The sequence below is a fragment of the Lutra lutra genome, chromosome 17 (assembly GCF_902655055.1).
Source record: "Lutra lutra chromosome 17, mLutLut1.2, whole genome shotgun sequence".
Lineage (NCBI taxonomy): Eukaryota > Metazoa > Chordata > Mammalia > Carnivora > Mustelidae > Lutra > Lutra lutra.
Window position 1 is genome coordinate 27,443,141 of NC_062294.1, and position 15,378 is coordinate 27,458,518.

At 39.9% G+C, this 15,378-nt stretch overlaps 1 protein-coding gene across 3 annotated transcripts in view; it reads right to left on the reverse strand.

Moving 5' to 3' along the window:
• NUP93 (nucleoporin 93) overlaps nucleotides 1-15,378 on the reverse strand; it is a 112,741-nt gene that overhangs the window by 73,789 nt on the left and 23,574 nt on the right. For all 3 annotated transcript variants that reach the window (XM_047711056.1, XM_047711054.1, XM_047711053.1), the window contains one exon: nucleotides 4,100-4,217. In XM_047711056.1, coding sequence (XP_047567012.1) covers nucleotides 4,100-4,217 — 118 coding nt within the window. The remainder of the gene's footprint in view (nucleotides 1-4,099; nucleotides 4,218-15,378) is intronic.

The following is a 15,378-nucleotide window of genomic DNA, read 5'->3' on the forward strand; positions in this document are numbered from 1 at the left end:
TCTTAAGTCACTCTTCACCTCTTTTACACAAATGTACAGGCCTTCTTCATGACCATTTCCAAAAAATAAAATCAATAAACATTTTTAAAAACTCTCCTAGCATAGCCACACATATATTTAAAGAAGTCTTTTTTAATATGTTACCTTCGCTGGCTGCAGCAATCTTTCAAAAATGCATTCTCAACGCATGCCAACATCATCGATTATGACAAACAACAAAACACTTAACAATGGAAAGCCTGTATTAATTTCAAGCTTTCCATCAGAAACAGAAGGGAATATAATCAACGTGAATGTCTGGCAGACAGAAAAGGATCACCCATGTACCTACACATGTATCTATACATGCGGAAATACCTTTTCAAGCTTCTAAGTAATGCAAACAATGGATGGTACAAAGTCTTGAACAGTATCTGTCAAAGAATGCTTCAGCATTTCCTTCTATGAGTTTATAAATTGACATCATAAACTCACTCTGACTGATACTTGGCACATGGGATTAGGATGCATTCTCATCTCGAAAACACTGGTTGGAAAAATTTATACACAAAAATCCATTAGATTTATGGTATGTGAATCCTGTATCTCAATAAAGCTGTTAAAATAAATGAGAAAAAAAAGTCCACGAAAAAATATATATGGCTGTTCTAAAAACAAACAACTGAAAATGACTAAGTTAACTCTTCTTGGATAATCAACACATGATAGAAACTAAAAGGAAGACTGTTCCATGCTCAGGCCGAAAGCTGACTTGGCTCTTACATCTGACTACTAAATAAGAAATCAGGCAAGGATATGTTGATGTGTATGGGGGGTCTAAGCACAGGTTAGATGAGCTCCACAATACAATTTAAAACTTCCAATTCCTGGGGCGCCTGGGTGGCTCAGTCATGAAGTGGCTGCCTTTGGCTCAGGTCATGATCCCAGAGTCCTGGGACTGAGACCCACATCAGGCTCCTGCTCTGCAGGAAGCCTGCTTCTCCTTCTCCCACTCCCCCTGCTTGTGTCCCCTCTTTCGTGCTCTCTCACTCTCAAATAAATAAAATCATTAAAAAAAAAAAACCCCAAAACAAAAAAACTTCCAATTCCTATCAATAACTAGAACCACCTCAGATTAAGCCAAAGCCTCAGCCCTTTAAAACTTAAATTTTCTCCTTTAAGCCTCTGTAGCCAAGAAGATGAAATCAAGAGAACAATTATTTTGAAACTAGTAAGTTTTGTTTTTTTTTCCTTTGAGAGAGCACATGCACAACCCGGGGGGAAAGGGCAGAGGGAGAGAATCTTCTTTTTTTTCTTTGTTTCCTTAACGATAGCTAGCTAGCTAGCTATCGATCTATTTTAGAGACCGTGAGAGAGGGAGCGTGAGCTGGGGGAAGAGCAGAGGCAGAGGGACAAGCAGACTTTGCACTGAGCCTGGGGACAACATGGGGCTTGATCGCAGGACCCTGAGATCATCACCTGAGCTGAAAACAAAAGTCGGACTCGAAACCAAAACTGACTAAGCCCACCCAAACACCCTGAGAGAGAGAATCTTAAGTAGGCTCCAAGCCCAGCACAGAGCCCAACCAGGGGCTTAATCTTACAACCCTGGGATCAGGACCTGAGCCAAAATTAAGAGTCAGACGCTTAACCCACCAAGCCACCCAGGTACCCCAAAACTAGTAAGTCTTAAATTTTTACTTAAGGACTAGACGACCAATTCCCAATTAATCAAAAGTTACCTTGGACTGACTATTTTGCATTTTTGAAGCTACTCTGGAAAAGCTCAAGAGGTAAAATTTTGAAATGAATGCATCCTTCCTCTCAGTGTTCAAAGATTTTCCAGTGGTGCAGGACCAAAACTCATAGCCATGTTCATTCCAAATTAAGAAACTCTCTTTGATGTGACCGAGCATCCACTGCTGGGAAACTATCTAATCGGGGTGCTGAAGGAGAGTGTTCATGTACTCAACAGAAGGTTAGAAGAGAAGATCGTCATGATTTGATACATTTATAATCCTGTCATTAATATCTCAAAGTAGAAAACTGGAATACCATGTCAGAGGGACTTCACAAAGTATATCACTAAATGTGCTGAGTATTCCAAATATGTATGACAAATATGCCAAAGAACATTTAAAAGCAGTTGGTTTTAAAAATAAACAACTTTTTTGGGGGTGCTGGGGTGGCTCAGTCAGTTCTGCCTCCAACTCTTGGTTTCAGCTCTGATCATGATCTCATGGGTTGTGGGATGGAGCCTGACTGGGGGTTCTGGGGCTTGGCGGGGAGTCCACTTGAGATTCTCCCCCCCATCCCTCCCCTCACACTCGTATGTTCAGGATGCTCTCTCCCTCAAATAAATACATGAAATCTTTAAAAAATAAAAATAAAAATAACTTCTTTGGTATTTTAAACATTAAAAACACAAGCCTTTCAGCTAGTGCCATTTCTTCCACACTATTAGGGATATTCCGCAAAATGTATGATTATTCAAATTTATTTTCTAGCTCTATTCCTTTTGCCCACCTCATCCTTATTAAAAGTATTAGTTTATAGCAGTAAATAGAAGGTACAAAAAGGGACAGCTCAAAATAAGCAAAACAAAAACAAAAAAATTTTAAGATTATATGGAACTGAACAGGCATCCACAAGATGACAAGCTAATATGATTTAGTACACATAATTTTAAACTTTTTTTTTTTTAAAGATTTTATTTATTTGACAGAGAGAGATCACAAGTAGACGGAGAGGCAGGCAGAGAGAGAGAGAGAGAGAGGGAAGCAGGCTTCCTGCTGAGCAGAGAGCCCAATGTGGGACTCGATCCCAGGACCCTGAGATCATGACCTGAGCCGAAGGCAGCGGCTTAACCCACTGAGCCACCCAGGCGCCCCATAGTACACATAATTTTAAAAAACTAGGGACTATGGGAACATATTGATAACAGGAAAATTAGTATCTATAGTTAACTCTCAACAGAAACATAGGGTTTTCGGTTACTGAATTGGAATAGAGTAGAACTGTGGCCACTAGGGGCGCCTGGGTGGCTCAGAGGGTTAAGCCTCTGCCTTCGGCTCAGGTCGTGATCTCAGGGTCCTGGGATCCAGCCCCTGGACGGGCTCTCTGCTCAGTGGGGAGTCTGCTTCCCCCGCCCCCACCCCACTCTCTCTGCCTGCCTCTCTGCCTACCTGTGATCTCTCTCTCTCTGTCACATAAATAAATAAATAGAAATCTTAAAAAAAAAAAAAGAGCTATGGATACTAGGTAGATAAAAATAGTTCTTGGAAAGGATAGTGGGATAGTTAATTCAAACTGAGCCCGTATAATAACATAATTAGTACCCATAACTAATAACACAATTAGTACAATGATTTGCCTTTGTAGAACCTACTTCTTTCATCTCAAAGGTAAATCAATGATTAACATGGTAGCTCACAGTCCCTTCACTCTAACATGAACGCAGCATCCCAATTCCTCAAAACTAAATGAATCTTCAGTTTTTTCCTTAACAACGTGTGTGTGTGTGCCCGCACACATACACAAAGCAGTTTCTGATTAGATTAAAATAGCAATCAATTATGCCAGTGGCATGTTAGGTTAAATGAGACTGGAGTGCTCTATTAGACCATTTCCTGGTGCCACTAATGCAGCCAAACACTTCCTAGAAATCGATGAGTAGGTTTCAGTAAATAGTACTCTAAGTTTTCCCCAGCTCTTTGCCAACCAATACAAGCAAGATGTAGAAAAGAAATGTGGAAGATGAAGAGTAAAATTATTTGAGATCCAGCAAAGAAAGCAAGAGAAACTTATAACTAATGTCTCTGTTCCTGGATTAAGCCCAAGGAAGGAAGAAAAATCTGTTCTCATAATTACAATAATCTAAAAAGTGCAGGTTGGAATTGCTTTCCTAAATTCAGCCTCTCAGAGCACTCTTAAAGTAACCTATGTTCCCCATTATACTTCCAAAGCAGAGTCTCCCATTCTGTTAATATCTCAGAAAGAGAATTAACAAAGAAATCTAGAATTCCTAAATGAGCTGGTCAACAAATGAGCTGGTCAAGCAGGCCTTCAGCCTGGTTTGCATATCCAGGGTTCCACCTACACCAGTCCTGCAAGCCCTTACCTGAATGTCTGTGTCCTTCACAGGCTCAAGAGGCTCAAAGGTGGTGGCCGCACTCAGACTCTCCAGTCGCTGGGAGATGTGGGATATGTCAAGTCCCCGAGACCCAAGGAGAACTGATCTATATTAGGATATGGGGCAAGGAGAAAAAAGCAGGATTAAGATATCGAATATGCTTCATAAAATACTAGAGACTATTTTTTATCCAAAACTTCTTATGTACTGCTCACCTTTATATGGTTTTTTTATACCTCTCCATAAAGATCTATCACATAGCCAAAGAGACACAATACTGCATCTGGTAATAAGAGAGAGTTCTGGTCATGCCTGAATTAGAATAAAATTTGCCTAGAATAAAATGACAGTATACTAACAAAATGATAGGCTAGACAACTCCACATATTTCACAGTAAAGAAAATCAGGAGGTAGATGCTATTTTCAACCCCCATTTTACAGATGGGGGAACTAAAGGTGCAGAGAGGTTAAGTGACTTCTCCAAAGTCACAGAGCCAGAAAATGGCAGAGCCAGATCATCAGGCTCCAGAGCACAAACTCTTAACCACTGTCCTATATTCACAGCCTCTATAAAGACAAATATGTGAACCACAACATCCGAGAAGCTTCAAGAGTAACCCAGTCCTAATTTTATTCATCAGTTGAAGAAACTAAAAGTCTGGGACCATTGATGATTTGCAAAGGGCAGCTGAATCAGAATCCAAGGCTGGTTCTCCATGGCTTCTCTTTAAAAGCCAAACATCATATCTAGTACACCTTCAAGTTCCCGCTCTGCTGCCCAGTCCAATAGTACAGGAGCCTGTCACCGAATAAATGCTTTGAAGAGAGATGGGAAAAATACAACTAGCTTTACTTCTACTTACTTAGGGGAATATAACAATAGAAGAGTTTTTTAAAAAATCAGTCTCACTAATATCTCGAACACTCTCTGGAAGAAAGAAATTTAGGGGAATTAGATGCTTAGACTATTGTTTTTAGATGATGATTTAGTATCCCCAAACCCCACTGACAAAGTTTACGTTCCTTCTGAGGAACTCAGAAGCTACACCACCGGAAAGCACAAGTAACCCAAAACCTATGGCTATGACACCTAAGACTTCTACTTCTGCACTAACAGACTTTTTAGAGAAGAAAGGACTTTGTGTTTAGTTCTATTCTACAAGGTACTACAGAAATAGATGATGTGCACCCAGAGGGATACCTGCTGTAGATTTTTGTCTCTTCCAATGTAGACAAGTCAACTAGAATGCCATTCCTGAGGCTTCTCTTCCAGGCTACCCTGTCAGATAAATAATCTTGCCCATCTCTTCTAACAATCCTTAAAACTAACCTTCTAATTCAGTAGTTCCCAGCCCTGGTTGCACATTAAAATCACCTAGTCAACTTTGCTCCCAGTGATTCTGAGTAGTGCTGAGTGAAGCCTGGAGCATGGGTATCAGTGTAATGCCCTCCCTCGTTTTTTTTTTTTTTTTTTAAATATTTTATTTATTTATTTGACAGAGAGAGAGATCACAAGTAGGCAGAGAGGCAGGCAGAGAGAGGGGGAAGCAGGCTCCCTGCTGAGCAGAGAGCCCGATGTGGGGCTCGATCCCAGGACCCTGAGACCATAACCCTGACCGAAGGCAGAGGCTTAACCCACTAAGCCACCCAGGTGCCCCCCTCCCTCCTTTTTTAATAATAGCTTTACTGAGAAATAATTCACATACCATACAATTTACCCATTTAAAGTGTACAACTCAGTATGTTTTAGTATATTCACAGAGTTGCACAACTTTCACCTTTTAGAACATTTTTTTACAACATTTAGAACATTTTACAACCTTTAGCACATTTTCATCAACCCCCAAACCAATCCCCTACCTACCAGCAGTCATTTCCCATGTCCGTTCCCAAACTACCCCCAACCTCTGAAAACTATTAATCCATTTTGTTTCTATAGATTTGCCTATTCTGGACATTTCATATAAACAGAATCATACAACATGTGCTGTTTTGTGACTATCCTCTTTCACTTAGCATAATGTTTGTCAAGATTCATCCATGCTCTAGTATGTATCAGTACTTCATTTCCTTTTATAATTGAACAGTATTCCATTATATGGATATGTCACATTTTATATTTATGAATGTATCCATTCATCAGCTGATAGGACATTTGGGTTGTTTCCACTTTGGGGCTATTATGAAAAGTGCTGTCATGATAATTCATGTAGCATTTTTGTGTGAATACTGTTTTCATTTTTCTTGGATATATACCTAAAAGTAGAATTGCTAGATCATATAGTAACTCTGTTTAACCTTCTGAAGAACTGCCAGATGGTTTTCCAAAGCAGCTACACCATTTTATATTCTCATTAGCAATGTACAAGGACTCCAATTGTTTTCTACACCCTTGCCAATACTTGTTATTACCTTTTTGATCATAGTCATTTTAGTGGGCCCTCCTTATTAAACACTTATAGAAAAATAATTCTAAATACAAAATTAAATAGTAAACCTCCTTGTCCCCATTACCCAGCTTCAACAATTAACATGTCATAGTCAACCCTGTTTCACCTATATCCCTACCTCTTTTCCTCTTTCCACCACCCAGATTATTTTGAAGTAGATTCCAGAGAATCCCCCAATTATTTAATAATTTAAATTTTGTGTTTTTTTTCTGAATGGGATAAAAATAAGATCTCTACTTGTGAATGATATGCCTCCTAAATCTTTTTTAATCTATAGGATGCTCCTTCATCTCATTTTTTTTTCCCTTACAATTTATCAGGGACTCTGGATTATTTGTCCTGTAGAGCAGTACTACTTAAACTTGAACTGTACATGTGAATCACCTGAGAAGCATATTAAAATGCAGATTCTGATTCAGTAGGTCTGGGATGGGACCTGAGATTCTCTATTTCTAAAAAGCTCATCAAAGTTGTTGCTTCTCCTATTGATCCATGACCTACACTAAAAGTAGGAAGGATACAGTTTCCCACATAACAGGTTTTATTGACTGCAACCTTGAGATGTCATTTGACATGTTCCTCCAGCCTCTGTATTTCCTATCAATTGAAAGTAAGCTCTAAAGGTTTGATCAGATTCAGGTGTCATTATATTTGGTTAGATTACTTGAGACTAAAGATTACTTGAGATAAGAAGTCTGTAATGTCAAAAAAAAAAAAAAGTCTGTAATGTCTGGTTATTTCTTTTGGAATGTTAGTAGACACTGATGATCACTGCTTAGAGTCACTAATTCCTTAGAGGTTGCAAAATGGTGGTGCTCTTTTTATCCTTTTTAAGATTTATTTATTTGAGAGAGAGAGAGAGAGAGTGCATGTGTGCACACACACATTGGGGGAGGGGTGAGAATTTCCAGCAGACTCCCTACTGAGTGCAGAGCCTGACGTGACAATCCAGAGATCATGAACTGAGCTGAAACCAAGAGTCGATGCTTAATCAACTGAGCCACCCAGGCACCCCAGATATTCTATTTTTATTAGCTAGAATATTTCCTTTCAGAAAAACTCTTCATCCATTATGTGGTTATTCTGAATAATGAGATGGTTCTCCAGCATCCTCAGAGTGACTGGTGAGTTTCCTTTTGGTATCCTTATGAACTCATGAATTTAAAGTCATAAACATATGAACTGAAACATCTTAAACACTTACTGAGGTGTTTCAATCCACTGCAGTTACTATCCTTATCATCCTCAAACTGTCTCCTCCACCAGTAGAAACCTTTTGAGGATGGTTTCGAATTCTTTTGACATAACTCAAGTAGACCTTAGTAACTTGCCTATCTGGTATGACAAGATGTTTCATGTTCATCTCATACAGACCTGGAGTCAACCAACACTTCAAAGAGCCACCACTGTTGTATTAAAGATGGATTTTAGGGCAGAAGACATGAACAGACACTTCTCCAATGAAGACATACAAATGGCTTTTTCAGACACATGAAAAAATGTTCATCATCACTCAGGGAGATTCAAATCAAAACCACATTGAGATACCACCTTACACAAGTTAGAATGGCCAAAATTAAGAAGACAGTAAACAACGTGTGTTGGAGAGGATGTGGAGAAAGGGGAACCCTCTTACACTGTTGATGGGAATGCAAGTTGGTGCAGCCACTGTGGAAAACAGTGTGGAGATTCCTTAAGAAATTAAAAATAGAGCTACCCCATGACCCTGCAATTGTACTACTGGGTATTTACCCCAAAGATACAGATGTAGTGAAAAGAAGGGCCATCTGTACCCCAATGTTTATAGCAGCAATGGCCACGGTCGCCAAACTGTGGAAAGAACCAAGATGCCCTTCAACGGACAAATGGATAAGGAAGATGTGGTCCATATACACTATGGAGTATTATGCCTCCATCAGAAAGGATGAATACCCAACTTTTGTAGCAACATGGACGGGACTGGAAGAGATTATACTGAGTGAAATAAGTCAATCAGAGAGAGTCAATTATCGTATGGTTTCACTTATTTGTGGAGCATAAGAAATAACATGGAGGACATGGGGAGATGGAGAGGAGAAGGGAGTTGGGGGAAACTGGAGGGGGAGACAAACCATGAGAGACTATGGACTCTGAAAAACAATCTGAGGGTTTTGAAGGGGTTGGGGGTGGGAGGTTGGGTGAGCCTGGTGGTGGGTATTATGGAGGGCACATATTGCATGGAACACTGGGTGTCGTACATAAACAATGAATTCTGGTACACTGAAAAGAAATTTAAAAAATTAAATATTAGGGGCGCCTGGGTGGCTCAGTGGGTTAAGCCGCTGCCTTCGGCTCAGGTCATGATCTCAGGGTCCTGGGATCGAGTCCCGCATCGGGCTCTCTGCTCAGCGGGAAGCCTGCTTCCCTCTCTCTCTCTCTCTGCCTGCCTCTCTGTCTACTTGTGATCTCTCTCTGTCAAATAAATAAATAAAATCTTTAAAAAAAAAATTAAAAATTAAAAAAAAAAGATGGATTTTAGAGGCCACTATGTGGGTACTAGGACTGCTCAGTGCTGCACTGTTTCTAGGCTTTCTCCTAAGTAGAGCTGGAAATGAAGTTTTTACTTTTGCTTCAGTTTTCTTAAGATAAATTACATGGTGAGTTTATACTAATAATCCCAATTCAAAATTTAAAACACAAAGTTTTGGGTTAACCTCACAGATTTTCTTTCTGCATCTCCTTTCTCCCACACCACAAGTCCTAGTTTCAGTATCTTTAACTACTTATTTGCTTTATCCTACACTATACACACAACAGTCTCAAAACAGCAGTAACAACACCTCCAACATGATAACTTATGACAAATTAAGATACCACTTGGAACTGTTCCTCTCTGTGTGGTTATGTCACCAACTGGATTAAACACTTATTTTCATTTTTTAGGAATTCCTTTTTTGAAATTAGTTTGTTTTATAATAATGTAAAATATTTACACAATTCCAAAGTCAAAAAAAAGTCCCTGTCTTCTCCACCTTATTTAAGGTTACTTAACCTTTTGTTTGTTTACCTTCTGTATAAATCATGCCTTCTTAAGAAAGGAGGGAAGAAAAGCCAGGAGGAAGACCAGTCTGAGTGACTTCTCAGGAAAGGTACTAAGATGGGGAAAAGTCCACAGTACCAGCACAGGGGAGGGGCAGATTGGCAGAGTTTAGGTGAAAGAAGAAAAAAGAACCAAACAAAAAAACCTGGAAAAAAAATTTTTTTTTTCTGAAAGCAGGAAGCATGTAGAATGGAAACTAATGGACAAAAGATAGAACCTCTATATATACAGTACCTTGTTTTATATATTTGGCCATAGACTCATGTGAATATTTTGCATCAGTTTAAAAGATTAACTTTAGGGGCACCTGGGTGGCTCAGCGGGTTAAGGCCTCTGCCTTCGGCTCGAGTCATGATCTCAGGGTCCTGGGATCGAGCCCCACATCGGGCTCTCTGCTCAGCAGGGAGCCTGCTTCCCTCCTCTTTCTCTGCCTGCCTTTCTATCTACTTGTGATCTCTCTCTCTGTCAAATAAATAAATTAAAAAAAAAAGATTAACTTTAAAACTCGAAATTCTTTTTTTTTTTTTTAATATTTATTTATTTGACAGAGAGATCACAAGCAGGCAGAGAGACAGGCAGAGAGCGGGGAGGAAGCAGGCTCCCTGCTGAGCAGAGAGCCCTACACAGGGCTCGATCCCAGGACCCTAGGATCATGACCTGAGCCGAAGGCAGAGGCTTAACCCACTAAACCATCCAGGCACCCCAAAACTCAAAATTCTTAACACCCAACAAAGATTTACATTTCATGAACCTCTGAATCTGAATTCAAATGAACAATCTTGAAAATAATTATTAAAGCAATTGCATTGTGAGCAGTGACTAAATTATTTTATATTAACAAATTTAAAATTTTTAGTTGTAATTATGGTGCTGTGATTTCATTATTGGAGTCATAACTTAAGAGATATATTTGAGAGGCGCCCGGGGGGGCTCAGTCATTAAGCATCTGCCTTTGGCTCAGGTCATGATCCGAGGGTCCTGGGATCGAACCTCGCATCAGGCTCCCTGCTCAGCAATAAGCCTGCTTCTCCCTCTCTCACTCCCCCTGCTTGTGTACCCTCTCTCACTGTGTCTCTCTCCGTCCAAAAAAAAAAAAAAAAAGAGAGAGAGAGACATTTGATGTCTAAAATCTGTTTCTAAATCTGAGTGGGATTACAGATGAAACAAACAGGGTCAGGATTTAGTAATTATTAAAACTGGGTGATGGGTATGTAGAGTTTCAGTAAACTTTTGTCTCTTCTTGTCTGTTTGTTAAACACTTTAAGTAATGAAATTATTTAAGAAAAGAAAAAGTCCTATGAATCCACTTACTAGAAATAACTGTGAAATTAACAAGATTTGTAGGGAAAACAAAGCTACTAGGTGAGAGTATGCAAAGCCAGACTGTGGGAAACTATATCAGGACAAATGAGTTCAGTCCTTCATTACAAAACAGCTCCAAGGGAAAAGATAAGTGAGCACTTACTGAACAAAAGAAATTTAAGAGATTTATCAAGGGGTCACAATAAATACATAGGGCATATTTGGATTCTGAGTCAAACAAATTGGTAAACATTTAACATATGAGATATTTGAACGGACTAAAAATTTGATATTAAAGTATTATATTTACTTATATTTTAGATACAGAATTATAGTTATGTTTAAAAATAAAGGAATTCATTTTTAGAGATTCACATAGAAGTATCTGTGGATGAAACAGTGTATTGGCTGGGATTTGCTTAAAAAATCATTAGATGGGGGATAGAAAGAAAAACTGTCCCTGATTGGTAATTGTTGAAACTGAGTGTTAATATTCAAAATCTAGCCATCCCATGGAACATGAGATACAGGCACTAAAAACTCATGAATTCAAGAGAAGTAAAACAATATTCTGAGGAAAAACTAAGCCACAAATTGGCTTGTTTTTGGGAAAAATACCTCTATAGAACTGAGGTACCCTGACTGCTTCATAAGCATTTATTTCACTTCTTAAAAACCTCTTCAAGGGGTGCCTGGGTGGCTCAGTGGTTAAAGCCTCTCTCTCTCTCTCTCTCTCTCTGCCTGCCTCTCTGCCTACTTGTGATCTGTCAAATAAATAAAAATCTTAAAAAAAAAAACAAACCTCTTCTATCTATATATTTTTTTCTTTCCCCCTTCTTTAAGATTTTACTTATTTGTCAGAGAGAGAGAGAGTGCAAACAGGGGAAACGGCAGGCAGTAGGAGAAGCAGACCCTGAGATCATGTCTGAGCCGAAGGCAGATGCTTAACTGACTAAGCCACCTAGGCGCCCCTCAAAATACATTCTTGGTAATTTAAAAAAAAAAAAAAAGCCTTTTTATTTTCTGTATCTGATGCTTTGACAACTGGGGCCTTGCTGATATTAGAAGGGCTGCCCCTCCCAAGGTTAGCTAATTCTGAGAGGCGAGTACAAATTTCAAATGCAAACTAATGAGAACTAATGAGTCCAGAGACCATACCCCAACCACCTCCTTTCCTGGGCCACGTTTCACCCCATGGCTAGGTACTAGACAATCAGAGTCAATTATACCCCAGAGCCCACTGAAGTTACTCAAACTAGCCAATCCTAAGCTTGCTGACCCTGCCTTGCCTTACTTTCCCACAGAAACCATAATACAGGCTTTGGCCCACATTTTCTCCTTGCTCTCACTGCATCCTGACTGACCCCCGTGCTGACCGATGATGTGCCCTGCCTCATTTCTAGACAACTGTGGACAGAAACTCTCTCTTCATGACAGTCGTTTTCTTGTCTGCATGTCTTACCATTAATCAGGTACTTTTAAAACACCTTCCTTTTTTCTCAGTACATCTGTATATACATTTTTATCACCTACTTTTTTGAAACAGCTTTACTGAGATACAATTCACATACTATACAATTGCCCATTTAACTGACTTATTTAGTGGTTTTCAGCAGATTCAGAGTTGTGCAACCATCGTTAAAATTGACTTCTATAACACTTTCCTCACCCCACAAAGAAACCCCCAACCTATCAGCAGCTGCTCCCCATGACCCTCAATCCACCCACCCCACCTAGGAAACCACTAATCTACTTTCCATCTCCATCAATTTGCCTATTTAAGATATTGCACATAAATGGAGCTCGACAATATGTTGTCTTTTGTGACCAGCTTCTTTCATTTCTCATGTTTTCAAAGTTCATCCATGTTGCATGTATTAACATGCGTGTATTAACTCATTCTTTTCACTGCCAAGTAGTACTCCATTTTACGGATATGCCACATTTTATTTATCAATTGATCAACTGACGGACATTTGGGTTGTTTTACTTTTTGACTTACCAATAATGCTGCTATGAACAAATTTTTATATGGACAATGGTCTTCATCTCTCTTGGGTATTCCCTAGGAGGGGAACTGCTGAGTCATATGGTCACACTGTTTAGCCTTTTGAGGAACTGCTGGACTGTTTCCCAAAGTGGCTACAAGACTTTACATCCCACCAAAAGTATATGACAGCCTCAATTTTTTCCACATCCTCAACACTACTGGGGTCTGGTCTGTCTTTGAACTACAGCCATCCTAGTGTGTACGTGAAGTGGTATGTCAAGGTGGTTTTGATTCACGTCTCCCTGATGGCCGGTGATGTTGAGCTTCTCATAATTTGCTTGCTGACTGTGCGTACATCATCTTCTGAGAAATAGTCCCTTACCAGATAAGTAATTTGCAAATATTTTCTTCCATTGTGTAGGCTACTTTCTCACTCTCCTTTTTTTCCCCCCACTTTCCTTTTTAAAAAAAAAATTTTATTTATTTGTCAGAGAGAGAGCACGTGTGCATGCACACACGCCAAGGGAGCTATAGGCAGTGGGAGAAGCAGGCCCCCCAAGCTGAACAAGGAGCCCAATGCAGCACTCGACCTTAAGACAGTGGAATCATGACCTGAACCAAAGGCAGCTGCTTAACCGACTGAGCTACCTAGGCATCCCTATTTTCTCACTTTCTTAATAGTGTCCTTTGAAGTACAAAAGTTTTTAATTTTGATGAAGTTCAATTTATCTATTTTTTATTCTGTCACTTGTACTTTCAGTTCATATCTAATAAGGTTCTGCCTAACTTTAGGTCAGAAAGATTTATACCCATGTTTTCTTCCAAGAAGATTTAAAGTTTGGGCTCTTACATTTAGGTCTGTGTTACATTTACAGTTAAGGTGTCCAACTTCTTTCTTTTGCATATAGATATCCAGTTGCCCAGCATTATTTGTTGAAAAAACACTGAATGCTCTTGGCACTTGCTGAAAATCAGCTGATGTCAAATGCATGGATTTATTTCTGAACTCCTAATTCTATTCAATTGTCTATCCTTATGCCAGTGCCACACAGTCTTGACTATGGCAGCTTTGTTTGAAGTTAGGAAATTGGAAGTGTGAGCCTCCCAACTTTCTTCTGCCTTTTAAAAGACTGTTTGGCAACTCTAGGTATCTTTTTATTTACACGTAGATTTTAGGATCTCCTTGTTAATTTCTGCAAAAAAGCCAGCTGGAATTTTTTTTTTAAAGATTTATTTATTTATTTATTTGACAGATCACAAGCAGGCAGAGAGAGAAAGAGAGGGAAGCAGGCTCCCCGCTGAGCAGAGAGCCCGACGTGGGGCTCGATCCCAGGACCCTGAGACCACGACCCGAGCCGAAAGCAGAGGCTTTAACCCACTGAGCCACCCAGGCGCCCAGCCAGCTGGAATTTTGATAAGGATTCCACTGAATCTGCAGATCAATCTGGGCATATTAATATCTTAATAATATTAAGTCCTCTGATTCATGAACACTGGATGTCTTTCGCCTGCATTTTTTTTTTTTTAAAGATTTTATTTATTTGACAGAGAGAGATCACAAGCAGGCAGAGAGGCAGGCAGAGAGAGAGAGAATGGAGGAAGCAGGCTCCCTGCCAAGCAGAGAGCCCGATGCGGGGCTCGATCCCAGGACCCTGAGATCATGACCTGAGCCGAAGGCAGCGGTTTAACCCACTGAGCCACCCAGGCGCCCCTCGCCTGCATTCTTAAATAAGAGAACTGCACACTTTTTCTCCACCTTTTATTTTTTATTTTACTTCACAATATGTCCTGGAGTTGATCTATGGTACTGTATATTCTCATTCTTTTGTATTACTGGAAAATACTCCACTACCAAGATGTACCACATCTATTCAACCAGTCCCCTACTGACGGATGTTTGAGTTTTCAATTTTTGCTATTTACAAATAATGCCACAATGACTACCGTTGCACACACATCTTCCATACTTTTGCCAGTGCGTCTCTGGGATAGATTCCCTGGAAAAGGGATTGCTGGGTCAAGGGTAAATCCGCCTGATACTGCCCAGTTGTGTCCGACAGGTGCCATATCCCCGCCAGTGATATGTGAGAATGCACCCAGTGCCCAGGCAATTTTAAAGTACACCGGGGTTGAGAGCCTTGACACTTAAAAAACTAGCTATTAGAGAATTCAAAAGAGAAAAGTCATCTGAGTAGGTGGTGCCTGCAGGAAGTGTCCAGTGAATAGGCAGAAGCTTTGATGGAGAGAGGTAGATGGAGAACTGAGGAAAAAGGGCAGGAAATTTAGGGTAAGAGTAAGGCTTTATAAATAAAGGTTAAACCAGAAACTTCCAGCTTCTAAGGGTGGAAAAATCTAAAGGCTCCTTGCCTTCTACCTGCCTCAATTTCCATAAACCACGCAGCCTCTCCTGAGCAAAAAGATGGGAGTCAAGGCTGGAGTCAAACA